General features: G+C 41.1%; 1 protein-coding gene across 2 annotated transcripts in view; it reads right to left on the minus strand.

Annotated features, from left to right (window-relative positions):
- Positions 1–7,738: 7,738 nt before the first annotated feature.
- The window catches only part of trim37 (tripartite motif containing 37), a 34,264-nt gene continuing 14,337 nt past the window's right edge, over positions 7,739–27,665 (minus strand). Inside the window, exons 6-12 of one of the 2 annotated variants that reach the window (XM_048612720.1) lie at positions 26,851–27,141; positions 22,850–22,981; positions 22,064–22,250; positions 19,890–20,002; positions 17,702–17,851; positions 13,948–14,002; positions 7,739–10,679 (exon numbers count right to left, since the gene is read on the minus strand). In XM_048612720.1, the coding sequence (XP_048468677.1) occupies position 10,679; positions 13,948–14,002; positions 17,702–17,851; positions 19,890–20,002; positions 22,064–22,250; positions 22,850–22,981; positions 26,851–27,141 (929 nt within the window). In that variant the 3' untranslated portion in view covers positions 7,739–10,678. Of the gene's footprint in view, positions 10,680–13,947; positions 14,006–17,701; positions 17,852–19,889; positions 20,003–22,063; positions 22,251–22,849; positions 22,982–26,850; positions 27,142–27,665 lie in introns of both variants that reach the window. The other variant, XM_048612721.1, reaches the window with a different exon arrangement.

Consider the following 27,665-nt stretch of genomic DNA (forward strand, 5'->3'; position numbering starts at 1 on the left):
CAGATTTCCTCTGACATGACATCTTCATAGAATCAGAGTACAGAAGATGCCCTTCAACACATTAAGTCTGTATCACCAAAATTATGCTAAATCTACATTTGTCCCATTTTCCCGCACGAGGCCCATAGTCTTGAATGTTGTTACATTTCATTTGCTCATTGAAGTACTTTTTAAAAGGTTGAGATTTCCTGCCTCAATTACCCTCCTAGTTAGTGCACTCCAGATCCTACCACTCTCTAGGTGAAAGAAATTTTCCTCCGATCCCTTCTGAACCTCCTGCCTTTCACCTTAAAAGTGCACCCCCTTCTAACAGACCCTTCAGCTGCTTTCTTTTCACGCTGCCCCTCAATCCTGCTCAACAATCTCTGCTCCAAGGAAAACAATCCTTATCCAACCTCTCATCACTAAACTGCTTCATCCCAGACAAAGTCCTGGTGAATCTTCTCCACACCCCTCCAGTATAATCATGTCTTTCCTATAGTGGTGACCAGAATGGTAGACAGTACTTCAGTTGTGGCCTAATCATTATTCTGTACAGATCTCTGCTCTTAAATCTATGCCACGGCTGATAGGAAGTTTGCCTCGATGTGCCACCTTAACTACTTTTTAAGAATCTATTTATAGAATGTGGACATTGCTGGTTAGCTAGCATTTATTGCCTGTTCCTCGTTGCCCTTGAGATGGTACTGAGCCGTCTTCTTGAACTGCTGCAGTCCACATGCTGTGGGTTGACCCACAATGCCATTAGGGAGGGAATTCCAGGATTTTAACTCAATGACAGTGAAGGAATGGTGATGTATTTCCAAATCAGGATAGTGTTTGGCTTGAAGGGAAACTTGAAGGTGGTGGTGTTCCCATGAATTTGCTGCCCTTGTCTTACAGGGACGTGGTTGTGGGTTTGGAAGGTGCTGTCTCAGGATCTTTGGTGAATTTCTGCAGTGCATTTTGTAAGTAGTACACACTGCTACTACTGAGTGTTGGTGTTGGGGAGGGAGTGCATTAACCTGTACTGTCATCTTCAGGGACCTGTAACAAGCAACCAAAGATTCCTCTGAGCATCTTCATGCCCTACCATTCATTGAGTACTCCCTTGATACTTCATCCAAAGTGCATCACCTCACACACATAATGGTTAATTTTCATCTGACCAATCTGCCTCTATCCTCCTGGAACCCAAGACCTTCCTCAGTATTAACTACCTGGCCACTGTTTGTCAACTGCAAACTTACTTATAATATCTGTGCCCCCCCACCCCATATTCTCATTTATATATATAAATCATGAAGAATATGGGACTCAGGACTGATATGTGTGGTACACCACTGCACACTGGCTTCTACCAAAAGGCTTTCTACCACCACCCTCTTGTCTCCTGCCACTAAGCCAAGTTTCCATTTTACCTTCTTTACAAGTCTCCCATACCAGACCTTGTCAAAAGCTTTGCTGAAATCCATGCAAACTACATCGACTGCACTACCCTCATCTACACACCTGGTCTTCTCAAAAATACTTCCACTAGAATCTTTCACTATGACCTCTGGCTGATAAAGCCACACTGACTGTCTCCAGTCAAACCTTGCATCTCCAAATGGAAATTATTTCTTCGGAATTTTCTCCAATAGTTTCCCTACTACTGACATGAGAGCAACCGGTCTGTAAGTTGCTGGTTTATCTCTACCATGCTTCTTGTAAAGTGGAACCACATTAGCTGCTTTCCAGTCCTCTGGCACCTTGCATGTGGCCAGAGAGGGATTAAAAACTCCTCCCTCATCTCCGACAGCAGCAGGTAAGGAAACAATTCATCTGGACTTGGGGATTTGACCACTTTTAAGCTTGCCAAACCCTCCAATACTTCCTCACTCTCTACATCAGTCTATTTAGGAATTTCACAGCCCACCTTCCCAAATTCTCTACTTGCATCCTCCTCCTGAGCAAGGACAGATATGAAGTACCCATTTAATACTCTGCCAGTGTCTTCTGGATTCACACACAGATTAGAGATCAAGGGGGCAATGGATCCTACGTTTTCTCTGGTTGTTCTTTCCCCTTGATCTATTTGTAGAATATACTGTGATTCTCCCCTTAATCTTGCCCACCAGTGTATTTGTAATGCCCTAGGTGTATTTCATTTAAAGTTAGGCCAATACAGTAATAGATGTATAGCCTATTCATTCAGTGGGTGCTAGGTCTGTAACTCCTGTGCTGATAGCAATGTGGGAGCCTCTTCGCTGCATAAGTGACTACAGCAGTTCCAGCCAGGGCCTCCTCTCAATGGGCTATCACTAGAGGAACTGCCAGTGAAAGACCACATTGTCAAGAATGAACCTTAAGCAACACTTGGCTTCAGTGCAGACAGGGTGCTGAAGCTACAATTTTCTGGAGAGCAAAATGATTATTGTCCACAAGAGATTCTCAGAAAACCAATATGCTGTGGGGGCTGATGCATCATACTGTCCTTGGCACCATGGGAGGCCAACTTTGGGTTTGCACCAATCTCACAGGATAGAGATGTGACAGAGGGTTAGGGCTCTTTAATGTTCGTATCTCTGAGCCAGGAGGCCTTGGTTCAAGTTTGATACAAAATATCTATAAAGGTGACCAGCATTTAACCTTGAAAAAAGCAAGGTGTAGCATAGAATGTTTTAATTATGCAGCCTTTTGATAGACTTGAAACATAAATTATTTTTAGGGGTTTCCTCTTACTAAAGGCTATTTGCAACATGCTGCATTCTCTGATTAGTTAATATAGGATGTTGGGTTTAGAAACTCCATTTAAAGATGCAGACCTCTTGGGGCTAGAGTTTTCTCTGTGTAGAATCAGGGAATTGCACCCAAAATTGAAATTGCACTGATCAGGCAGATTCCACTAAAATAAACTCCCTGGTTGCAAATCTGCCATAAAAAAATACATTTGGCCAATTGTAGAGTCATCGAGTCATACAGCATGGACACAGACCCTAACCTTTCTTATTCAGGTACTTATTCAAATGTCTTTTAAACATTTTAACTGTACCTGCATCCACCATTTTTCTCTCATCCCACACGTGAACCACTCTGTGGTTTAAAATCTTTCTCCACTTTCCTTGAAAAATATGCCCCCTAATTTTGAACTCCCCTACCCTGAGGAAAAGACCCTTGTCATTCATCTTATTTGTGCCTTCATGATTTTATAAACCTCTTTAGAAGGTCACCCCTCCACTGTGCTCCACTGTAAAAAGTCCCAGCCTTTCCAGTCTATTTTTATATCTCAAATCTTCTATTCCGGGCAACATCCTGGTAAATCGTTTCTGAACACTTTCCAGTTTAATAATATCCTTCCAAATAACAGGATGACTGGAACTGCACACAGTACTCCAGCAGATGCCTCACCAATGTCCTGCACAACGTCAACATGACATCCCAACTCCTGTATTCAAAGGTCTGAGCTATCTGCAACCCAAGCACCCAAAGGCCTACCCCATGAGACCTAACAGCACTTCAAGAATCTGAACCAAGGCCCAGTTAATTAAATACTTCCCCGCTTTCCATCAAAATAATACATTTGAGAGTGATGAATGGATACAGTTATTAATAGAGCTGAAATATGTTTATCACCAAACCAAAATAAAAGCAAGGTGAAAGGCTGTTGTGGTCAGACCCTACCTCTGAGCCAAGGGGCATGGGTTCAAGTAAAAAAAAAACTTGTTCAGAGATAGCATCTTGCTTTTTTAAAAAAAACTATAAACACTAGAAATCTAGAATAAAAAATTGCTGGAGAAACTTAGCAGGTCTCGCAGTATCTGTGGGGAATATTTTCAGTCTGATAGGCCTCAACTTCTGAAAATAATTGTTTTCAGGGTGTCCAGGTCTTCATTTGAGTCTAAACCACACACACCCCCCAAAAAAAATCATTTCGAATGATTTCAATGCTATAGTACAGTTTCTAATTGATTGTTGCATTGGTGCTCACTTGTCATTTTCTTCGTAAATTAAACATTTTCTGTATGGAAAAGACTTGCAAAAACCCACTGGCTTCTGGAGCTCACAGGAAATGTGACGAAGATCCTCCCTGCTGTTTAGCTTCTCCCTGGAACTGTGCACAATTCACCTCCCCCAGTGAAAATTAAAACGTCAGGGAGGTTTGAGACTGAATCAGCTGGGCCATCTGTTCCCCAATGTGATCACACACAATTGAAAATCCATGAACAAAAGGAACTTTGAAGAGCAGAAAGGTAATGATTGCAGGTAACTTTCAATGACTTTTTAATGGAATCTATCTGTCCTGTACATGGTTACTTTCAATTTTAACTGTCAGATAGCAAGATCTGTGGTATATAATTTCTCCCCATTAAATTATATATAATGACATTCAATAGCACTTCTGCTTTGAATATCTGTGAGTCATCGCAGTTGGGTGACTCACGCCAAGCTTTGCAGGCAGCTTCTAGACTGCAGCATTAGATTTTTTTTTGAAAAGCACATACAGCTGGTACCCATTCCTTGGAATGATTACTTTGAGCAGAGGAGTTGAAGATTGTCTGCAGTTGCTAACACTGCAAAGGACAGTCACCCTCCCATCAGGATCACTGGACGAACAACAAAAGAAAGGCAGTAGGAATCCCATCCTCCAGGTGCAGTCTGAATGAACTCAGATGGATTCATATTTATCATCGGGGAAATGCTTTCATCTGTTTTATCAAAGGCATCAATTTAAGAGTAATGAAGGAATTTCATACAAATATGTTCACACTGCTCAGAGCCCACAGTGGAAACCCAGAGTTTAATGATTCATTCACATAGTGGAAATGGTATCTGAGAGTGAGAGGTATTTCAGTCCTTATCCATTATTTATCAAACAGATTCAGTAATATTCAATCTTTTTGCATCATTGTGCCTTATGTCTGGGAGGGCAATAGGAACGATACTGGAGGTAATGGCCTAGCGATATTATCGCTGGACTTATTAATCCAGAGATCCAGGTAACGTTATGGGGACCTACCCTGGCACACTGTGGAATTTGAATTCAATTAAAAAACAAAAGTCTGGAATTAAGAGTCTAATGATGACCATAATATTAGTGTAGATTGTCAAAACCCCATCTGGTTTACTCACGTCCTTTAGGGAAGGAAACTGCTGTGGCTCTGGAGTCACATGTAGTCCAGACCAGGTAAAGATGGCAATGTGGTTGACTCTTAACAACCCTCTGGGCAATGAATGATGGCCAAGATAGTAATGTCCACATCCCATGAATGAATAAAAAAGGTTAACAATTAAACAGATGTATGTATGTGTGTGCGTGTGTATGTATATGAGTGAAAAAGCGGAAGAGACTGTCTTGGTTAGTTAGACAGAAATAAACAGGCAGGACAGGAGAAAGAAATGGAGACAGAGTCAAAGAAATCAACAGAGAACAAGAGGCAGACAGAGCTAAAACTCAGACAGAGTTAGAAAGACATACAGGCCAAGAGACATAGAAAGATAGCGAATAAACAAGACTAAAAAGTTATACAGAAACAAGTTTTAAAAAAGAACATTTCACCAGTTCCCAGCAAGCAACTATTGATTGCTTCAGATTATTTGCAGTTTGTGATACTGGATAACAACAATGATGGCCCAAAGAAAAGCAAAACAAGTCAAGTCAATTCAAAAGTTTTAAGATGGTGTGCAAGAAGAAGGTGGTGTTGTAGTAATGTCACCAGTAATCTAGAACACCCAGGTTAATGCATGTCAGATAGTGAATTTTGAATTCAATATTAAAATAAATCTGGAATATAAAGTTTGTTTAGTGGTGTTGGTTGTTGTTTGGCAATGTCTTTCAGGGAAGGAAATCTGCTGACTTTTGACTGTTTAACCAACATATGACACCAAACTGCCCATTAAGAATGGGCAATAAATGCTGGTTAGTCGGCAACACCCTCATCCAAAGAATGAAAAAAATACAAATTTATTTCTTCTGCACCATGTTATAAGGGGAGGCTGGAACTTTTTCCCTAGAATGCAGGGGGCCGAGGGGTAACCTTATGGAGGTTTATAAAATGATGAGGAGCATACAGAAAGCGAATAGCCAAGGTCTTTTCCCCAGGGTAGGAGATTCCAAAACAAGAGGGCATAGGTCTAAGGTGAGAGGGAAAAGATTTAAAAGGGACTTTAGGGGCAACATTTTCACAGAGGGTGGTGCGTATGAGGAATGAGCTGCCAGAAGAAGTGGTAGAGGTGGGTACAATTACAACACTTAAAAGACCTTTGGACAGGTACATGGATAGGAAAGGTTTCCAGGGATATAGGTCAAATGCAAGCAAATTGGACTAGTTCAATTCAGGAAAACGGCTTGGCATGGACGAGTTGGGCCAAAGGGCCTATTTCCATGCTGTAAACCTCTATGAGTCGGTGTGTCGCCAGAAAAATTCTGGAAAAGAGACAGAAGCTAAACTGGGTTACTTGTAGAGATTTGGACAAATTCTACAGGCTCAATCTGGCATGTGAGCGTAAGTATCGTGTTTCCCTCTCCCACTTCCCACTTTTTTTTTTAAAAAAAGGAACAGCCAGTAGCCAAACGATTAATTCTTGGTCATCAGAAAAGACCTCTCGTCATGAGTGTTGATGTGACAGCTTAGAGAAGCAAGTAGCAGATTGATTCCCCAATAAACAACGGTGTCTGCAATACATGATTCTCCACATTTCACATCGTCGAATATGGATTCGCATCTGTAATACTACGAAAGGGTCCTGTAAGGTATCATGGCTCAAGGACAAAGTCAATATTAAAGGAAAGAACAGGTATTTACTGTTCACCAACTTAGTATGTCTCAAAACACTTTTCAATAAAGTCTTTTTGAAGCATACTGTTATAATGCGGAAAATCTGGCAAACAATCTGTACGTGGCAAACATTCACAAGCAGCATGAGGTAAATACCAGATAAATTTGTATCTTAGTGATGCAAGGGATCAATAGTGGATCTGAACAACAGGGAGAATTACTTTGGTTGTTGTTAAAATAACACCAAGTAAACTCTTTAGTCCACCTGAGAGGCCAGATGGGGTATATTACAAAAACAGAAATTGCCAGAGAAACTCAGATCTGGCAGCATCTGTGGGGAGAAAGCAGAGTTAAACCTTTCAAATCCAGTGATCCTCCTTCAGAACTACCAGATGAAGACTCACTGGACTTGAAAGGTTTAACTCCGCTATCTTTCTTTCCACATATGCTGCCAGACCTGCTGAGTTTCTCTAGCAAATTCTGTTTTTGTTTCAGATCTTCAGCATCTGCCGTTCTTTATTTCATTTATGAGTTCTGCTTATAACTCAACTGCTCAGAGCACATACTGCATCTTCCAGTTAAAACATTTAATTAAAGCCCTGACTGCCTGTAGAGATGGATGTTAAAAATCCACAGCAGCACTCCAAGGGTCATGGCCTGGGCCAATATCACTTCCATGACCAATACTACTCACTCACTTCATTGGTATTGTGGAATTTCCCTGTCCAATTCAGCAATTTAATTTGCAAATGCACTCAAGATGTAGAATGCATTACATTAAGCACTCGGAGAAGTTCTCAAGAGAAAAGGCATTATATTATAGCAAAATTCCTCTGCTAAAAGGATTCATACCGGTTGCCCAATTTCTCTCAGACTGTAAAGACAACCGTCAAAATCCTATTGTTTTCGCTTCTCTGAAGAAAGATGGTCCTGGCTGGAAACTGACTGTCACTAAACCGTCCACCTCTCCCTGTTCACAGGAAGCAAACCCCAACGAAGAATTAATATCTTTCAGTTTTATTAACTAAAAAAGTGCTGAAATGTGATCATGTAAACACAATGGAGACAGTATTTAAAAAGCAAACACAATATACATTACAGAAAAACTGTGGATTTTCTAAACAGTATTTCACAGTACAAGACACATCACATTCTGGATTTCACCATGCATCGCAGAAACAGTACTCAGGACTGTACATCAGCAATCAGCTTCCTACTACACAGGTTAGGCCACTAGTAATGCTTTACAAAGGTGCTGTTGCTCAAACTGTGAGTTCCCTCAGTAGGAACCTCCCCAAAAAGCACAGCGCAAAAATAATTCACAGAAACTAAGACCCCAAAATGCATTAAAAAAAACTGAAATGTTCAGAGTTAAATATACTATTGGCAGAATGGGACTGCTTTTTCTTTTGGAGGGCTGGGGGGGTGGAAGTGGTGGCAGCGACGACTGGCGGCGGCAGCGTAAGCAGAATTACAGGAGAGAGACCTGGATTCACAGCATATTGTTTCAGTCATTAGACATGCAACTTATTGCCATCCAAAAGAAAAACTCCAAGCAGCAGAAGCAAGTTTAAAAATAAAATCTCTCCACATTTCAGCAGGTCAGTGAAAAGGGAAGAGGAGTCATACATGTCAACAGAGCCAATAAAAAATACCAGAAATACCAATTTATTCCAGCAACCATTATTTCATTTTCAGCAACATGGAATGTTTAATTTTGGTACAATTAAAGGGGAGGACAGTGACACTGGGGGAAAACATACAATAGGTGCTCCTCACACTGACAGAACAAACCAATGATACAATTCCTAAGTGCTGCTATTATGAATAAAAGCTGGGGGTAGAGGAGACATTTAACACACATATAACACCTCAGAATTTATGTAAAGGGTTCTCTCAACAGAAAGGTACCAGCTCTTTAACCAGCAGCTTTGAGAATTCCCAGAGGAAGACAGTGATTTGCACTACTGAGGTACATCTACATAACAAAAAGGAAATCTACAAAATGATTGCCTGTTGGGCCTACTGTAAGAAAAGCAAATTGCAGAGAAGTGTACATTTGTGGATCATACAGAATAGCTGCTCCAAAGCAGGAGATAGAAATAAATAAACAACATGGTACTTAGATGGGAAATAAATTCATTTGAAAGCATATATTGGAATCTTAGCTTTATCCTTGACCTAGAAATTATAATTGACAGTCAGACGCAAATAATCTTGCAAAGTGACTAAAGCATTCCCAACTTTGATACAGTATGTTAAATTTTAGTTCTGAAGAAATCTGGAGTTCATTGGTCATGTAACACTCATAACCAGCAGACCACTGAACTTTTCTCCAGAGTTTCCTTCAACAAAATTTGGAGGTGTTCAGCAATCCGAACCAGGGTACAATGCTGCCAAACTGTAGGAGAACTTTTGCTCAGAAGTATGTTATACACCATGCAGCAGGGTTAGAAATCTACAATCATAACTGCGTCAAAAATGAAGACAATGGAACAAGTAACCGCAGCCTATGGCAATCAGAGCTACAATGTGATGTTACTATGCAGAGGAGCAATGGGCTAGCAGTTAAATATGGCCAGTTAGAACACAGGCACTTAACAGTAATTAATCACAGCGAAGACACAACATTCAGGTAATTTTGCGGTAAAAGCAAGTATAAAGACATGAACAAATCAAATTTACAAGTGTTGAGCAAAGTAGTTGTTGTGTAATGTATCATTCTATTCTGTGTTCACTGCATCAGAGACAGGAAAAATGCAACACTTCACTGTGAATGTCCCTCATCATGAATCTAATATGGTCTTTGAATCACAGCATGCACACAGAGTCACCTTATATCAGCCAGTAATGCCTACCTATTGTTTTATTCAATTAGTTTATTAATTTTTGGTCTGAGTGGGATATTTTACAAACTTACAATCATCAGCTGACAGACTGTGGTCTGTGACTACTTAAAAGAGACACTCCCCAAAGGCACCCTAGGGTTTCAGCACTGCACCTTCCCCATTCAGCCATGCGCAGGAAAGGGCAGATGTGTCCAGGGGAGTAGAGCTCATTTTCTGCCAATAATGAGACTAAAGGTCTAGCAGACAGTTGCCTGCGCGTTGTTCTGGCCAAATAATGGGAATTAGGGGCAGAACGAAATTGTTTGGCAAGAAACACCCACCCTCTCATCTAGAAAGAGTTGAAGAAACATACATTTTATGAAAGTTACTAAGCAGATCACTTCAGAAAGGTTGTTCTGACTTGCTTAAGATGAATACTTAGAATGGGCTGCTCACAAGCTCAGCTAGGTGAGAGCCCATGGCAGTGAGACACCAATAACCCAGTGCACAGGATGTTAATAGCTCGATTCACCTGCTGGGCTGCTCCAAAAATGACAGTTCAGTTTAAGATGCACCCAACCAGCAGCTGGTTGGTGTTTGTAAAATAGCTTCAGTTAAAAGAACCTCATCATCTCCCACTTCACTTTGGCAATTGTACTTACAAGCAAATCATTCCAATGCACTCTCGTTGTTTAATAGTAAACGTTTTTTTTCCCCAGAAGATGCAGCCTAAATCCTGAAATACATTCTGGAAAGAATGTTGCATGCAGGCTTGTGAATAGGAAGTGCAGTCTAATACAGTCCCCACCAGCTCTGAAGGCACCATTCAACAAGAATTTGGACTGTCCACTGAATGGTTGTGTAACTAATTCCAACCCACTGATGATAAGACAGAAAAGAAAAATCCATTAGTGCAAAGGTTTACTGGGATCTTGCTGCAACATACAGCTGGTGTAGTGCATGAGTAACAGGCAAGCGTTAGCTTCACATGGGATGTTACAGGTTATTTCCTTTATCCTTCTAATTAAAGATGGACAAATTCCTTTAGCAATCTTTTCCACACTTTCACCGAAATTTGGATAAAAATGTCTTCCATGGACAAGGTCCTTATGATCTGTGAAGAAAAAGAATCAAAAAAGGTAAATGTTTAGTTGCTCAGATTCCTCTCCTTATTCTGTTCAGTTGAAGTAGTTCCACACAGTTATCATCAAACTGCTACTACATAACTTGCAATTTCCTCAACACTTCTGCAAAGAATTAACTAGCCTCCCCAGTTATGATGGACTACAGAGCCACAATCCCGTGCTCAGGAGATACCCACACATCATTGCAAAGGATGTACTAGATAATTCTAGGTTCTACCCAAATGTGTGCAATCAGTTGTCCATTGCTAATTGCTTATGTATTGAATGGTTTAATTTCATAGGGCATAGAACAGTCAATCACATTGTCTGGAGTCATGTGTAGGCCATAGTGAACAAGGATGGCAGATTTCCTTCCCTAAAAGGGCATTAGTAAACCTGTTGGATTTTTACAACAGTAATGATGGCTGGGGAACCTAAGTCCAGCTTTTCAATTCTGGACTTATTAACAGCCAAGTTGAGATTTGAACCCATATCACTTGATCAATGGCCTTGGTGTCTGGATTACTAGCCCAGTGACATTACCACTACACAATCTTCCCCAAAGAGAAGCTGGATGTCCTGTAGGACGCTCTCACCTATCATGCACTTTATTGGACACAAAGATCTAATTACTTAGAAGCAAATACATTCTTGCCGGGTAATAAGTCAAAGTTTAAATTCTATGGCTTTACCTTTCCCTATCTCTGTAACCTCCTCTGCTTTCAACCATTCAAGAACATAGAGACAGCTATTTCAAAAAGGTTAGAAATCACAAGACACCAGGTTACAGTCCAACAGGTTTATTTGAAAACGCAAGCTTTCGGAGCCTTGCTCCTTCAGGTGTTAGAGAGAGAGGTGGCATCAGGCACAGAATTTATAAGTAAAAAGATCAAATGGTTACACAACTGATGAGCAAATAGCATCTTAGGTTTGTTTAATACATCCTCATCAGTTGTGTGACTCTTTGATCTTTTTACTTACAAATTCTGTGACTGATGCCACCTCTCTCACTAACACCTGAAGGAGCAAGACTACGAAAGCTTGTGTTTTCAAATAAACCTGTTGGACTATGACCCGGGTGTTGTGTGATTTCTGACCTTGTCCAACCCCCCAGTCCAACACCGGCACCTCCACATCATTTTGAAAAGGGACAGGGGTGCTCCAGTTGGCCTCTCAGGGAGAGGTTGGGGCGGAGTGTGGTGGAAAAAAATTAAACTCCAATCAACAAACAACCACTAAACTTGTCTTCTGAAGTGCTGGTGCTAATTTGTATTCAAGGGTCAATGCTCTGCTAGTAGCCCAAATCAGAAGGTTGTAGGTTACATCTCACTCCAATGTACAGTAGAGTGTAGGGTGACACTTCAATGCACTGTGCAAGTACTATACTGCCAATGGCAGGGTGGAGGAATGCACAATAGACCAGAATTGAAGGAATGCCGGGTTTACTGGTTGCAGGGCTGGGGAAAGGCGAGGCTATTGAAACATTTGAAAGCAATGACAAAAACTTTAAAAATGGGAATGCTGGTGGACCAGGAGCAAATGGTTAGCAAGCACAGAACGAAGGGCGGATATACTTTAGTGTGAATAAGGATGCAGCCAACAAACTTTGAATGAGCTCAAACTGTGGAAGATGGGAGGCCGACTAAGAGACCAACAGCTAGTGAGGATTCAGATAGAATAAAGGCACAGGAGAAGATAGGTGTTAAGACGGAAGGTGAAGTCTGTGGTTGGTAAGGGAGAGGGTCTGGAGTGGAAGCTCTGTTTATGGAAACCGAAGGTTGTGAACAGTCTGGTTCAGTTTGAGACAGGGGAATCAGAGATTAGTGATAGAAATTTGTGACAGAGACTTTTGTTTTCCTATTGTTTAACTGGAGGAAATTTCAGCTCATACAGGGCTGGATGTTGGGCAAGTCTGACAATACAAAGTTAGTCAAGTTGAGAAAGGCAATGATTTATTGATTGATTTTATTGTCATGTGTACCGAAATACAGTGAAAAGCTTTGTTTACGAGCGGTACAGGCAGATCACGGCAAAGGATGTACAGATCAAAAAGACTTAGGAGGCATACAGGTTACATTGCAGGTTACATGTCATCAGTGCACTTCTGTAGTTTGATGTATTCCTGAATGAGATTGGTGTAGGATAGCACATAGCTGAGAAACGAGGGGGGACGAAGGGCAGACCCTCAGGAACTCCAGAGATAACTGCAGAGATGGGAAGTGAAGACATTATAGATTCACTGACTGAACAGACAAGAATAGAACTTGATATGAATTAAGATACGAGTACCAGATGTTTGGATGTAAAAGATTAGAGATCAGCAGGAGAGCAATGCCAAGTCTTGAGGGAATGAATGCCTAGTCCGAGTAGTGGAGAATGGTGCCGAACAACAGTGTAAAGATTTTAGACAAATTGACAATGAAGAACAGGGAGGGTGTCATTGTTGCTTTAAATAGGACCATTTCAGTCCTGTGGCAGGTCAGAATCCACACAGTGGGGGATTCAAACCAGGGACAATTTGGGAGTTAATTGCACACAAGGCCTTTGGACGAAATGGACGTTCAAGATGGGCAGCAGTTTACAAGGGCAGCAGGCTCAAAGGCCTTTTTTTTTGAAGAGGGATGATCATGTACAGAACCAGAAACAGAGTTTACAGCAGCAGCTAGCATGGTGGGGCAGGAGGATAACAAGTGGTCAATGTTTTAGCAACAAGGGTGTAAGAGCTGTAGAGTCTCAAATTTAGTGACAAAGTATCCATGAGCTCTGCTGGAGATGCAAATACAGGGGAGATTGTTGATTGGGGGAAAAGGGGTGAGGGTGTGAGGGTTAATTTTTTACATTCCAGGATGATCGAGGTGTAGCAAGTAATTAGCAGCTTTGGTAGTTTTGGTAAAGCAGAATCCAATAGTGTTTGGATGGTCTAGTCAAATTATGCTGTGATACAAACTGCATATCAATTTTGCGTCCCTTCCATCAAGTCAAATGACCACAGTGAGAAATGAAAAGTGGAGTTGTGGGTGAGATTGAGTAGAAATATTCTGTGAATGGTGTTCAAAGGCTAGATTTCGTGCTGAGTGCAGGCCAGACAGCTGGGAGTTTGAGGAATGTTGCTGTAGGTGGCTGGGGAGCTGAGTGGGGTTTTTCACATTAAAGCATCATAACAACGCCAATGCTGGTCTTTTGATCTAATGCATTGAATTCTACTAGGTGCAATACATTGAGCTCAAAATGAACACAAAAAAGCTTCTGTTCACTTACTACTCTTTTGCATCTCCATTGACAAAATTGGTGTTTCCAGAATTGCCCAAATCACCTGCTTGAAAAGAAAATACACATTGTATAGATCTCAAATCATAAATCACTTCCTCATCGTTCCCCAATCCCGCACCGCCCGCTTCTATCTCCTTCCCAAAATCCACAAACCTGACTGCCCTGGTCGACCCATTGTCTCCGCCTGCTCCTGCCCCACTGAACTTATCTCCACCTATTACGACTCCATTTTCTCCCCCTTGGTCCAAGAACTCCCTACCTACGTCCGTGACACCACCCACGCCCTCCACATCCTCCAGAACTTCCAATTCCCTGGTCCCCAACACCTTATCTTTACCATGGACGTCCAGTCCCTATACACCTGCATTCCCCATACAGTGGCCTAAAGGCCCTCCGCTTCTTCCTGTCCCTCAGGCCCAACCAGTCCCCCTCCACTGACACCCTCATCTGCTTAGCCGAACTCGTCCTCACCCTCAACAACTTCTCTTTCAATTCCTCCCACTTCCTACAGACAAAGGGGGTGGCCATGGGTACCCACATGGGCCTAAGCTATGCCTGCCTCTTTGTAGGTTACGTGGAACAATCCCTCTTCCGTACCTATACTGGCCCTAAACCCCACTTCTTCCTCCGTTACATCGATGACTGTATCGGCGCCGCCTCGTGCTCCCACGAGGAGCTCGAACAGTTCATTCATTTCACCAACACCTTCCACCCCAACCTTAAGTTCACCTGGACCATCTCTAGTACCTCTCTCTCTTTCCTGGACCTCTCTGTCTCCATCTCTGGCAACCACCTAGAAACCGATATCCATTTCAAGCCCACCGATTTCCACAGCTACCTAGAGTACACCTCCTCCCACCCACCTTCCTGCAAAAACGTCATCCCCTATTCCCAATTCTTTCGCCTCCGCCAAATCTTCTCCCAGGATGAGGCATTCCACTCCCGTACATCTCAGATGTCCTCGTTTTTCAAGGACCGCAACTTCCCCCCGTCAGTGGTCGAGAACGCCCTCAACCGTGTATCCCGCATTTCCCGCAACTCATCCCTAACACACCATCCCCGCAATAACAACCAAAACAGACTCCCCCTCGTCCTCATGTACCACCCCACCAACCTCTGGATCCGACGCATCATCCTCCGATACTTCCGCCATCTGCAATCCAACCCCACCACCAAAGACATTTTTCCCTCCCCACCCTTATCTGCTTTCAGGAAGGACCACTCTCTCCATGACTCCCTTGTCCGCTCCACACTCCCCTCCAGCCCCACCACACCCGGCACTTTTCCCTGCAACCGCAGGAAGTGCTACACCTGCCCCTACACCTCCCCCCTCACCCCCATCCCAGGCCCCAAGAAGACTTTCCACATCAAGCAGATGTTCACCTGCACATCTGCTACTGTGGTATACTGCATCCGCTGTTCCCGTTGTGGCCTCCTCTACATAGGGGAAACCGAGCGGAGGCTTGGGGACCGCTTTGCAGAACACCTACGCTCGGTTCGCACTAAACAACTGCACCTCCCAGTCGTGAACCATTTCAACTCCCCCTCCCATTCCTCAGATGACATGTCCATCCTGGGCCTCCTGCAGTGCCACAACGATGTCACCTGAAGGTTGCAGGAACAGCAACTCATATTCCGCTTGGGAACCCTGCAGCCCAATGGTATCAGTGTGGACTTCACAACCATCAAAACCTCCCCTCCCCTTACCGCATCCCAAAACCAGCCCAGCTCGTCCCCGCCTCCCTAACCTGTCCTTCCTCCCACCTATCCCCTCCTTCCACCTCAAGCCGCACCCCCATCTCCTACCTACTAACCTCATCCCGCCCCCTTGACCTGTCCGTCCTCCCTGGACTGACCTATCTCCTCCCTCTTTGACCTGTCTGTCTCCTCTCCACCTATCTTCTCCTCTATCCATCTTCCATCCGCCTCCCCCTCTCTCCCTATTTATTTCAGAACCCCCTTTCCCTTCCCCAATTCCGAAGGAGGGTCTAGGCCCGAAACGTCAGCCTTCCTGCTCCTCTGATGCTGCTTGGCCTGCTGTGTTCATCCAGCTCTACACCTTGTTATCTCATAAATTTAGTATGTTCAAAGGAGGAAAGTTTATCAGGCTGGCAGTGTGAGAAATGGGTCATAAACTCTCCTGTGGTTTCCAAAGCTTGCAAAGCTGTTAAGTTGACTTGTACGAGGTCTGTAGAATTCCAAGGTCATTGTCATAAACTCTTTGTTACTCAATTAATAAAAATAAAACTGTTAGCCCTTACAAGAGCACGTGTTTTATTTACAAAAAGGGGAGGATAAAATGAGAAATTTCCTCTCTCAGTCTTCTTGTTTTAAGTAAGCTATACTCCTCCTACTACCAGTGGATCTACAAGCTTTCCACAGCAGTTGTCCCCCACCAATGTAGGCTGGGTCAACTTGGATTTTCCCTCCTCCCTTCTAGCTCTCCAGAGTAAACTGCATCATATACGATCACCCAGCAGACTGCTGCAGAAATTTTAAAAACCCTCCTTTCATTACCACCCTTTCAAGTTTTATTTTCCTCTTTCAATCCATGAAAGCGTTCAGTGTTCATGATTCTACAGGTATCAAATGTCTTTTTGACTTTGAACAAATGGCTGTTAATCAACTGTGAAGCTTCACAGTAAGCACTGACAAGCTGAGTGCAAGGTGTGCGATGTATTATAAAATTAGCTGAATTCTGTCCTTACCCAGTATTTACTCACACTTCTAGAGACTAGTAGATGAATACCCTGGAGCTTGAATCTAGGTCTAGAGTATCAAGGCCACCTAGCAGAATCCCTTATTGATGGCCCCTTTCCTTCCTAACTGAAATGATCAAACAGTATGAGCCAAGATCAAATGGCTGACCTCTACGATCTCTGCGCTGCAATTTCACTGGATGAAGTAACCAAGTCATATTGTTGAAGATGCATTTAAATAGAGCCAATGGTGCTCAGATATCGTAAAAATAACTGTGAAATTTGAGAACATGATGAAATTTATGCAATTGGGGTTAATGTTTTCACAAGATGTGATTAGGAATGACAGTTTGAATAAAGAAAGTGGAACAAAGGAGGTATATTAAAAAGTTGTCTACAACAGTGTGGTGGACCATTGAAACAACATTACTAAACATATAGAAACGTACAAGTGGTGAGAATATGTGAAAGTCAATCCATTCTTCTCTAGCAATAAGGATACTCAAACGTATTTTTATAGACTGCAAACCTTTTCGTCATGGAGACTTTGATGTAAGATACAAATTTCAAAGCAATATCCGAATAATTTATTTGCACCAGATTTGAATTGTACTTCAGGATTTATTTGATGATGTAAATACCATTGAAGGCAAGACTTTTCCAAACCTCCAGGATCACAAAAAGTTCAAACAAGACAAACCTACTGACAGGAAAGGTAAATGTAAGTAAAGACCCTGGGTCAGGTTCACCCGGGCAAATTGTTGAGTTTGGATCCTACATCAAAATTAATTATAATGAAATGATACACACCAAAAAAAATGCCATAATTTGCTGTCTCTTTTCAACCAGTTGACAAATTGGACACTTTCAACAATGTACTTTTTAAAATCAGAATTAATCCAAATTCCTTTGCATTTTTATTCAAATCATCCAAAAAGGTTTTCAATTACGTCAAAGTTATAAAACATGTTTACCAACCATAGACAATTTAAGACAAAATTTATTGCTAGAACACACTCAATAATGCATATGTAGAATCGTACCTTCTCCAGAACTCTGAGTAGTGAAGTTATGAGTCGCAAGCTCTGTGGACATGTTCCCTTCTTGCTCCTCAATCTCAGTTTCACATTCACTCTCACTGTCACTGCTCATACCGGGCAGCAATTGAAGGGCCTTTTTCTGAAGCAATGCAACTGCAAAAAGAGCAAGATTAAGTTGAGAGTATTGAAAGGAGAAAGAAAACAAGTTGGATGATGCAAGAGAACACAAGCATTCAGAGTGCAAAATTCCAAGACCTTAAAAGTAAGTAATCACTCAAATGGAGGGTCCTAATTTAATACTAAATATTTATGAATCCACATCATGGCCACTGTAAGAAATCTATGATCAGCTCTGGGCTCCATGTTGTACAATGCTGAAGCAACCGAAAAGGGAGAGTAGGGATTCGCAATGGCACTGCCTGATGTGAAGAATTACAAATATGAAGACAAACTTTATAAAAGTGGGGTTATATTTGTTAGAGCAGCAGACCACCTTACGGCCCTTTGAGCCTGTTCAGCCACTCAGCAGGATTATAACTGAGCTTGAGCTCCAACTCCACTTTCTAGGCTGATCCCTCATTTGCAAACACCCCCATATCTGTCTTAAATACATTCAATGAAAAGGACCTTTACTTCTTGAGTACAGGATTCAAAGATTCACAATCCTTTGAGCAAAGGTATTTCACCTCATCTCAGTCTTAAACAATCGACCCCTTATCCTCAGACTGTGCCCCATAACCTATCCTCAGCCAGTGGAAACAACTTTTCAGTATCTTCCTTGTCAAGCCTTTTCAAAATCTTAAATTGAGGAGAAATGGGAAGAAAAGATAAAAAGAACAGATTATTTCCAGTAATTGAGGAGTCCCAAAGATGTAAAGATAGGATTATGACAGACTTAGGACAAGAAGATAGGAGAAACCTTTCTTCAAGCAGTTAAGTTGTGAAACAAATGTTTAAATCAGCAACTTCAATGTCAATAATTTAGAATTGGTGATTGGAGAACAAGGGATGTGGGAACTGGGACAAGAAAGTCAGTGCCATTGCTCATATGGGGGGTAGACACTAGATATATTGAGAGGGGGTCAAATAACATCATAGAAATTACAACATGGCTATGTGTGGTTCTATGAATGTTACATCTACTGTATACATCTACTGTACATTAGCATGAAGGGCAGAAAAAACCAGTGTGGATGAAGCGCAGACATGATGGCTGATGCCTTCATTTTTGGATGTCTAACTTGCAGCTTTCCCAAATAAAAGCAAAATACAGCGAATGCTGAAAATCCAAAATAAAAACAGGAATCACTGGAGAAATTCAGCAGGGATGGAAGCATCTGTGGAGAGAGAAACAGAGGTAACATCAAGCCCAATTGGACTTCTTTAGAGCTCTGCCCAATTTTGAAATAGTGTCAAATCAGACTCAAAACATTAACTCTGTCTCTCCGCAGACACTGTCTGGCCTGCTACATTTTGCCAAAATTCTGTTTTTATTGGAGCTGTTCGATGGATTTGGCATAGCTAAAGCTGGTGCTTCTACAATAGGACTATTGCTGGGAATATGCCAAAGCAAGTGAGTTTTACCAACATCAAAATATGTTTTACCACCACACTTACTATATGGCAAGCGTACACAAGCAAAATGGAGCCAAAAGGTTTTGAAGTCAACAACAAGCCTAGGGATAAGCATGCCTACAAGCAAAGATGCTCCGAATTTGAACAGTGGTTAGCACCTCACTAACCTCGTGCATGTTTCTTATCAAGTTGTGCAGTGAAGTTACATTCATAGTGCAATACAAAAGAGGTCCTTCAACCTATCAAGTCTGTACCACCAAAATACACTAGTTCCACTTCCCCACACTGGGCCCATATAGCCTTCAATGTTATGTCACTTCAAGTGCTCATCCACGTTTTTTTTTTAAAAGGTTATGACATTTCTTGCCTCAAGTAGAGCATTCCAGAACTCTACCGCCCTCTGGGTTAAAAAAAAACTTTTCTTCGAATCCCCTCTAAACCTCCTGCCATTTTCTTTAAAAAAAATGCTCATTGCTCTCTGGCAAAACTAAACCGTTCATTTCCACAGCATCTGGCATTAGAAGCTCATTGAGGCATGGCAATAGCATAAGCATTTGCTTTGACATCTTCCCAGCTAGGTAACAAATTTAAAAAGCATCATGAGATGAGATTTTACCTTCTTCCGGCCTACCCGACATACCCTCAAGAGGTGAAGCATGTGTTCCTGCAGTGCTTGCATTATCTGAATCAGAACGTTGGTTATCTGTTAAACAGCACTGGGGTACTGACCTGAAAGCAAACAGGGAGAATATGAGAGGTGAATATGAGAGGTTCAAATTACACACAAGCAATTCCACTCAGATGTTATTCTTGTCAACTCAATTTGTCTAAAACCATTATTTGACTGCCAACCTATTAAATAAAGGTACTTCTTCAACTTGATGGTGCACACTTGGAATTGAATCTCTGATAGTTCAACTACTCCACTGACTTTAAAAGCAATATCATGAATACATTTAATCTTTATTTTACTCTGAACATCAAACTACATCACTAATACTTCCTTTTAAAAATAACTTTTTTTTGGGTGGCAAGATGCGACTATCATGCTGCAGACTATAAACCAAATCTGTCTGCAACCATAAATAGTACTAGTAAGTGGGAAAAAAGTCAAAGAATAGTAACATTAAATATACAAAACACAGTGGAACCAAACTATCAGCTTGCCTCAGTTAGTAGCATTCTTGCCTCTTGGTATAAAAAGGTAAGAGTTTAAACTCTATGGTAGGACTTGAGCAAGTAATTGAGGCCTACAGTTCTGGAGATGTGCTGCATTGTCAGCAGGTAGCACTTAAAATGAATCAGTACAAGTGAAATACAGTACAAACAAATTAGGAACAGGAGTAAACTACTCATTTCACCAAGCTTGATCTGCCATTCAGTAGGATCATGGCTGATTTGGTTGTGGCCACAACTCAACATTCCCACCTACCCCAATAACTCAATAAAAACTGAAAGAATTGTGGATGCTGTAAATCAGGAACAAAAACAGAAGTTGTTGGAAAAGCTCAGCATGTCTGGCAGCATCAGTTCTGAGGAAGGGTCACCGGATTTTTTCTTCACAGATGCTGCCAGACCTGCTGAGCTTTTCCAGCAACTTCTGTTTTTTACCTCAATAATTCCCTTATTAATCAACAATCTAGCTACCTATACCTTAAAAGTATTCAATGATCCTGTATCCACTGCTCTCTGGAGGAAGAAAGTTTCAAAACCTCTAAACCTTCTGGGAAAAAAAAATCTCAAATAAATTTAACTCTCCTTATTTTTAAACTGTGCACCCCCCCATCCCAGTACTTCTAAGAGGAGGAAAATCCTTTCAGCATCCATCTGGTCAAGTAACCTCAGGATCTTTAACATTTCAATAAGATCACCTCACATTCTTCTGAACTTCTATGGATACAGGCCCAACTGTTCCAACCTATCCTCAGAAAGTAACCCCTTCATCCCAGGTATCAGATGATTGGATCTTCTCTGAACTGTGAATGCATCTATATCCTTTCTTAAATAAGTAGTACAAAACTGTGCAATATTTCATGTGTGGTCTCACCAACACCCTGTACAACTCAAGTAAAGCATCCCTACTTATATATTCTGTGCTTCTTAATGAACAATAAACCATTTGCTTTCCTAATTACTTACAGTACCTGCATACTAACAGTGATTCATGCACCAGGACACCCAGACCCCTTTGTATCTCTGTTCTGCACAAGTAGTTTGTGTGAATATTAAAAGCCAAATGATACAGTTTGAAGAGCAGGAAATTCTCCTAATGTCCTGACCAGCAATTCTCTCTAAAATTACCACTAAAAAGGAACTAAAATCTCTATTTGTTTCATTTGTTCTGAAGAGTCATACTGGACTTGAAACGTTACTTCTGTTTATTTCTCCAGATGCTGCCAGACCTGCTGAGTTTATCCAAGATCATCTGTAGATTTCCAGTATTTCACTTTTATTTGTCTCACTTGCTGCTTTCAGGATTTTTGGGTTTATATTGGCTGTTGTTTGTCTAAGTGACAACAGGAGCTACGTCTCAAAAGTAACTTGGAATTATAATGAATGGTGATAACTTCAAATTATGCCCTTTCATAAGGTATGACATTTGTTCTCCTGGGTCTTGTGGCATTTTATCCCATTTGGGAGCATTTTAAACTTGAGAATACAGGTCGCCCAATTATTTCCTTCAGTTTGGAAAGAATTATAAAACAGATAGCTGAACAGCGGCACAAAGAGGAGGCTGGTTGCAATTCAACACAAGATAAATATTTAAATCCACATTTGATGCATTCTCACCCTAAAGTGGCAACTTTACGTGTCATTTCAAGTGCTGCCAATCCATTCAGTGCAGTGTTACAGAATTGGTCAGATGCAGTAACGATAAAAGCTCTGTCCTCAGCCTTACAGGTTGATGGGGCTTCCGAGTCATTTGCCTTGTTTACACAATGTGGTGATCCTTGTCTACTGCTTGGCTTTGATAGTCCTACGTTTGAAAAAATTAGAACATTGGAAATTTAGAAGGAAATCCCAAATGATTTGCTAGGATCTATATTATTCTCTTGTTTGTACCCTTCAGGCGAGTTCAGGAGTAGGTTTTGTTGACTATATCCTATTAATTGCTGTGAAATACTTGGACTTTTTTTACGCAAAAAAAGTTCAACACATCACATATGTGCAAATACACTTTGCAGACAACATTAGAAGGACAGCAGTGGGAACCAGAAGTGGAATGCATCAGAGAATATGTAACGTCAAGATGGATCATACTTGTAGACATCTGAACAAGCATGGCTACAAGGCTTGGAGGAAGCAGCAGCATGGCCAGATGATGGGTAGGACAAGCTTTTTGTTGTGTCAAATCATTTAACTTTACTCAGATTGTCTGATGTAAAGAACATCTGTTGCAAAAGTTGCGTTTTTCAAACAGCAAAACATGCTCGATATTTTAAGAGTGGAATTTATGATATCTATGCAAAATCATCTGCTTCAATTATTGTGAAGCTTCACTTTTGGATATATTCAACCTAATGTGATATAGCAATAAAATAAACAAAAACAACTAAAACGAAGTACGATAGTTGCCTGTTGTGCTGGGTTGATAATTCTCTTGGCAGTGGAGATCTTTATCCCCGCATTCCAGAGCTCTACGGAGAGAGAAAATGGTCCCTGAACCTGGGCGGCTATGTTTTGGAGATCCACACTTCTTTGTAGATGCTGAAAGGTAAAATTGAAGGATGTGAATTTACAAGTTCACAGCTCATCTGTTTTGCTGTACCCCACAAACTCAATTGGTAATACTTGACAATCCTGCTGCTGCTTTTTAAAAGAAAAAAAATTAAGATAGATTGAAGTGAAGAAGCAGAGTTGTTACTTGACAAATAATCAATTCTTGAATTTAAAAATTGAAGTTGCTGAATTCAAAGTCCACGTACAAACAAGTCCATGAGTAAAAGACAGGGCAAAAAATTGTGGTAGTGTTTCCAATTCCTCTTTTCTTTAGAGAAACAGAGAGATCTCTTTACTGAGATCAATTTACCTCATTGTTCAAACTTGTTAGTGATTCTTCCCACAGACACGCAATCTGCTTACTGGAGTACTTTTTTCCGTTTTTCCTTTAAAAAATGTCCTTTTCACAATGTGCTCAAATTGAATTCATGTTCACAGGGCATTTACTGCTATGACGTCAGAAGGCACAGGCTCAGGGTGACCAGAATGTACTCTCAAGCGAATCAGTCTTGTTTCCAAGGCAACTCCAATCTGATCGCTCAGCAATAAATTCCAGCACTTAGGAACATTTCACTAAGTACTTAGTGCTTTATTTTCTGAGTATCTTTGACTGCCTGCAGCACATAAAAGCGGATTTTTTTTTGAGGAAGGATAGGAGGAAATTTTCAGTCAGGCACTCGATGAAAAGCGCTTCACTAACACATTGCTCTACAAAAGGGTACAATTAATTCTGTTTAAAAATTAAATTCCGACTGAACAAGTGGTCAATTCCAAATGGACTAGTCATTATGAGCAACAAATGCTCACAGGCTTGATGCCTGACTGGTGCCACTTGTGGAGCTCCAGTGTTTGTGGGTTAGCAAAAGGTATAAATACAGTTTCTGCTGGAAATGGAAAACAGATCTATTAGTCTTTTCTTAAATAAATAGATTTCCAGCATATTTTGTTAAAGTGATGTATTAACTAAAGTATTAGTTAGCCTAGAACTGGATTCAGTGAAACACAGTGCCCTCTGCTGGAAGTGCACATGCAGCTATTGTTTGAGGGCTGAGCTATGATGCCTCCTCATGACTCCCACACACATTTGGAAAAGTCACTTGGATGAGGAAGTGGAGGAGACACGACATTCATGACACATCGACAGCCAGTCTGCCAAAGCAGGAAAGAAAGAGAGAAAAATCAAAGAAAAGTATTATATCTTATATTCCCCTCATTCTACTGAGATAGAGATAACTGGAAATAGCAGTGTATTTTCCAATTCACACCAGTACCAGTTTACCAGCTATAGCATTAAGTAATTTCTATAAGGATTGTTGGTAGGTTTCTAACTTAGCTTTGCAATGGATCAGGTTGTTGAATGATGCCACTTCTATTACTTCGTTGTAATATTTTGGATAGGTTTCATGATAAATGGTGGCATGTTTGGAATGTAGGGCAAACATGGCTCAGCAAATCCTTACAAGCACAGATTTCAATCAAGCCTTTCAAATGGACCTTGAACTGAATCACTTCTCAGGACCAGCAATGTTAACAAGCAGCTGCTGTTGGGTTTGACCAGTTTACCAGATTCTATCCACCCCTATTGACTCCACTTACCATAATGCTTGCTGAAGACGGAGGGAACAAAAGTGTGAAAACTATGATTGGCATACTTTTGACAGTACTTAATAATCTTACCCCTCAACAGGCTATGAGTAGTAAGTACAAAAGATTACTGGCTTTGTTTTTCCAGTCATTCAGCAGCTATTAAAAATAAGCTACTATTTCAGGTGAAGACCTGTTGTCAGGATGTTGAAGGTGAAGTCTTTGCCTAAGCAATTAATCTATTTTTACCATTGCAGAAAAAGGGAAACTGCTGTAAGCAGACAGCAGATTCATTAGTATTTATTTCAATTTTCAGTTTTTGTTAAGGTGATCTTTACTTGGGTATTAGTTTAGTCCAGAACTGGATTCAGTGAAACACAGCATCCATCAAACATTTATAGCTTGCATCCCTGTTATCTGATTATAGGGTAAAGGAATACTAAGTGCTGGAAAAAAATGCACAATGTTCTTGTAATACTCAATGACTCAAATCATAGAATGATGAATCCCTACAGTGCAGAAACAGGTCATTTGGCCCATCGAGTTGACACCAACCCTCCTCATCCCCATAATTAGCATTTGTCATGCTAATCCACCTAGCCTGCCCATCCCTGGACACTGTAGGCAATTTAGTATAGCTAATCCACCTAACCTGCACATCTTTTGACAGTGGGAGGAAACCCATTCAGATACGGGGAGAACATGCAAACTCCATACACACACAGTCACCCAAGAATGGAACTGAGCCCAGGTCCCTCCAAGTGGAGTTTGTAAAGAGAAAAGACAAGGCAGAATTCTTTACTGATGCTAGACTTAGCTGAACAGTGAATTGGAGTGATCCAAATAGGAAACAGATATCACTTGGTTTCTGCCAGCCAAAGAATCCAGCAAAGTTTCTATGGTTACATTATTATTCCCTTTTGAAATAAATCTAAACTGTATATACAGATAGAAGCATGGTGCACCCCTGAAAGACTAGTATTTGTAACGCAAACTGGTAGTCATCATTTGGATCAATCTTGTATTTAACCAAGATTTAAGTTTTTAAGCTGGACATGACACAATTAACTTTATAAAATTTCAGATTATCACTTCAAACCCCAACAGGATAACAGCTACGCATAACAAGTGTGTAATATACACACAGTGTTAACCAGCTGAGACAGACTGTCAAAAGTGGTCAACTTGGCAAGGCAGTCTAATGAGCAGTTGTAGCTTGCTTATGGGCCAGGATCAGTCGTAGGATAAAATAAAACAGAACAGGCATTTAACAACTAAACCAAAGCATCTTCTGATTCTGGTACTCTCTCAGGAGTGTAATGTGTGTGTGCAGTCATTCTCGACTTTCACCTATAAAATCCTCAGCAAATCACAGTTCACCACACAGGGCAACAAACAGACTCTGCAGAAATGGTCAGCATTTTTTAAAAATAACGATTCAATTTTAAACTGCAGTTCTAGACTTTGGTGTAACTGTTTCCATTTCTGATGGTGACATTTTTCATCCACTGCTTGCAGTTCATAGCTGATTATAGCTGCACTACGCCATAGTGCAAATATGCAATAGAAGTTTCTACATTTCCACCAAGGTTTCTCTTTACTTGGCAGCCACTTAATGTTAGTTAGCACAGCTGGCAACACTTTACATACTTTTTTTTCCCTTTATTTCTTCTTGGGATGAAAAGGACAGCATTTGTTGCCTATCCCTATCTGCCCTTGAACTAAGTGGCTTGAGAGCTATTTCAGAGGGCAGTTAAGAGTCAACCACATTGCAATGGGTCTGAAGTCACCAGGTAAGAATGACAGATTTCCTTCCCTGAAAGGATATTAGTGAACCAGATGGATATTTATGACAATTGTCAATGATTACATGATCACCATTAGACTTAAATTTCACCATCTACCATGGTGGGATTGAAATACATGGGGCCAGAGCTCCAAAGCAGGGATCTGTGCAGTGTCACTACTACTGCGTCACAAATCTCCCCTTAAATTTTGACTTGGTTAGGTTATACTTTTTACACTATTTCAGTATACAAACCTTCGAGTGGTATCAACACTGATGAGGATTTCTCTTAAAACCAAAAATGGTTTTGAGAATTGCTCAGACATCACCCACTGAAGATAGCTATGGCAAACATATGGTTTTCAGATTTAAACCCATCTTCCTGAATAAACCCAAAATTAATTTTAGCAACATGTGCAAAAACCAGGTATTTTTACGTTCTTCATATTGATCATACGCAAATGTCAATCCCCTGTTTATAACTCACCAAATGTTATGTAATTGGAAAGGAGATCTAGTCCAGATTCATTTCTCCGGATGTTGTCAATTCCACATGTCCCTGATGGCCCTTGATCTCCTGCATGAGTGGTGCAATTCACCCCTAAATCAGCACACGATACCGTACTACTTCTTGCCTCAGACATCTGACTTTTGACTTCAGACATTTTGCTCCTGACCTCAGCCATTTGGGCCTTCAATCTCTTCAGAACCCCGGAATTAGGAGGCGATCGGCGCACAGTCTGCTGTCTCCGCTGCTCACGATCTTTTCGACATTGAGCTAATATGTAAAAAAGGGAGTGAAAATTATTTTAAAATAAATTGGGTGGGTGGGGGGAATGGTGTTTTGTAAATATCTTTTGGATGTATTAATGTAATTGTTCAACTGTATGCGAACAAAATAGTAGTTGGTTTTGGGCTCCAAAGCTCTGACATTTACCACCAGAAAGGCCAGGGAAGCAGATACCTTGGAACACCATCACTTGCAAGTTCCTGTCCAAGTCACACTCATGTTTACTTGTAACTATAATCGCCGTTTCTGCACTGTATTATTTAAAATGTATGCTTAAATAGAGAAAACCTGCAGAAAGCTGCAGCACAAAAGGCTAACACACAGATGCAGCTGGAAATCACAAAGGATCCTATGGAATCAAATCCGAATGGAATGTTGGCCCTTATTTCAAGGGGTTTGGAGTATCAAAATAGGGAAGTTTTACTGCAACTGTATATGGTGCTGGTGAGACCACATCTGGAGTACTGAGAGCAGTTCTGATCCCTTTATTTAAGGGAAAGATATTTCATTGG

Source organism: Rhincodon typus, chromosome 26, assembly GCF_021869965.1.
Source record: "Rhincodon typus isolate 14 chromosome 26, sRhiTyp1.1, whole genome shotgun sequence".
Classification (NCBI taxonomy): Eukaryota; Metazoa; Chordata; class Chondrichthyes; order Orectolobiformes; family Rhincodontidae; genus Rhincodon; species Rhincodon typus.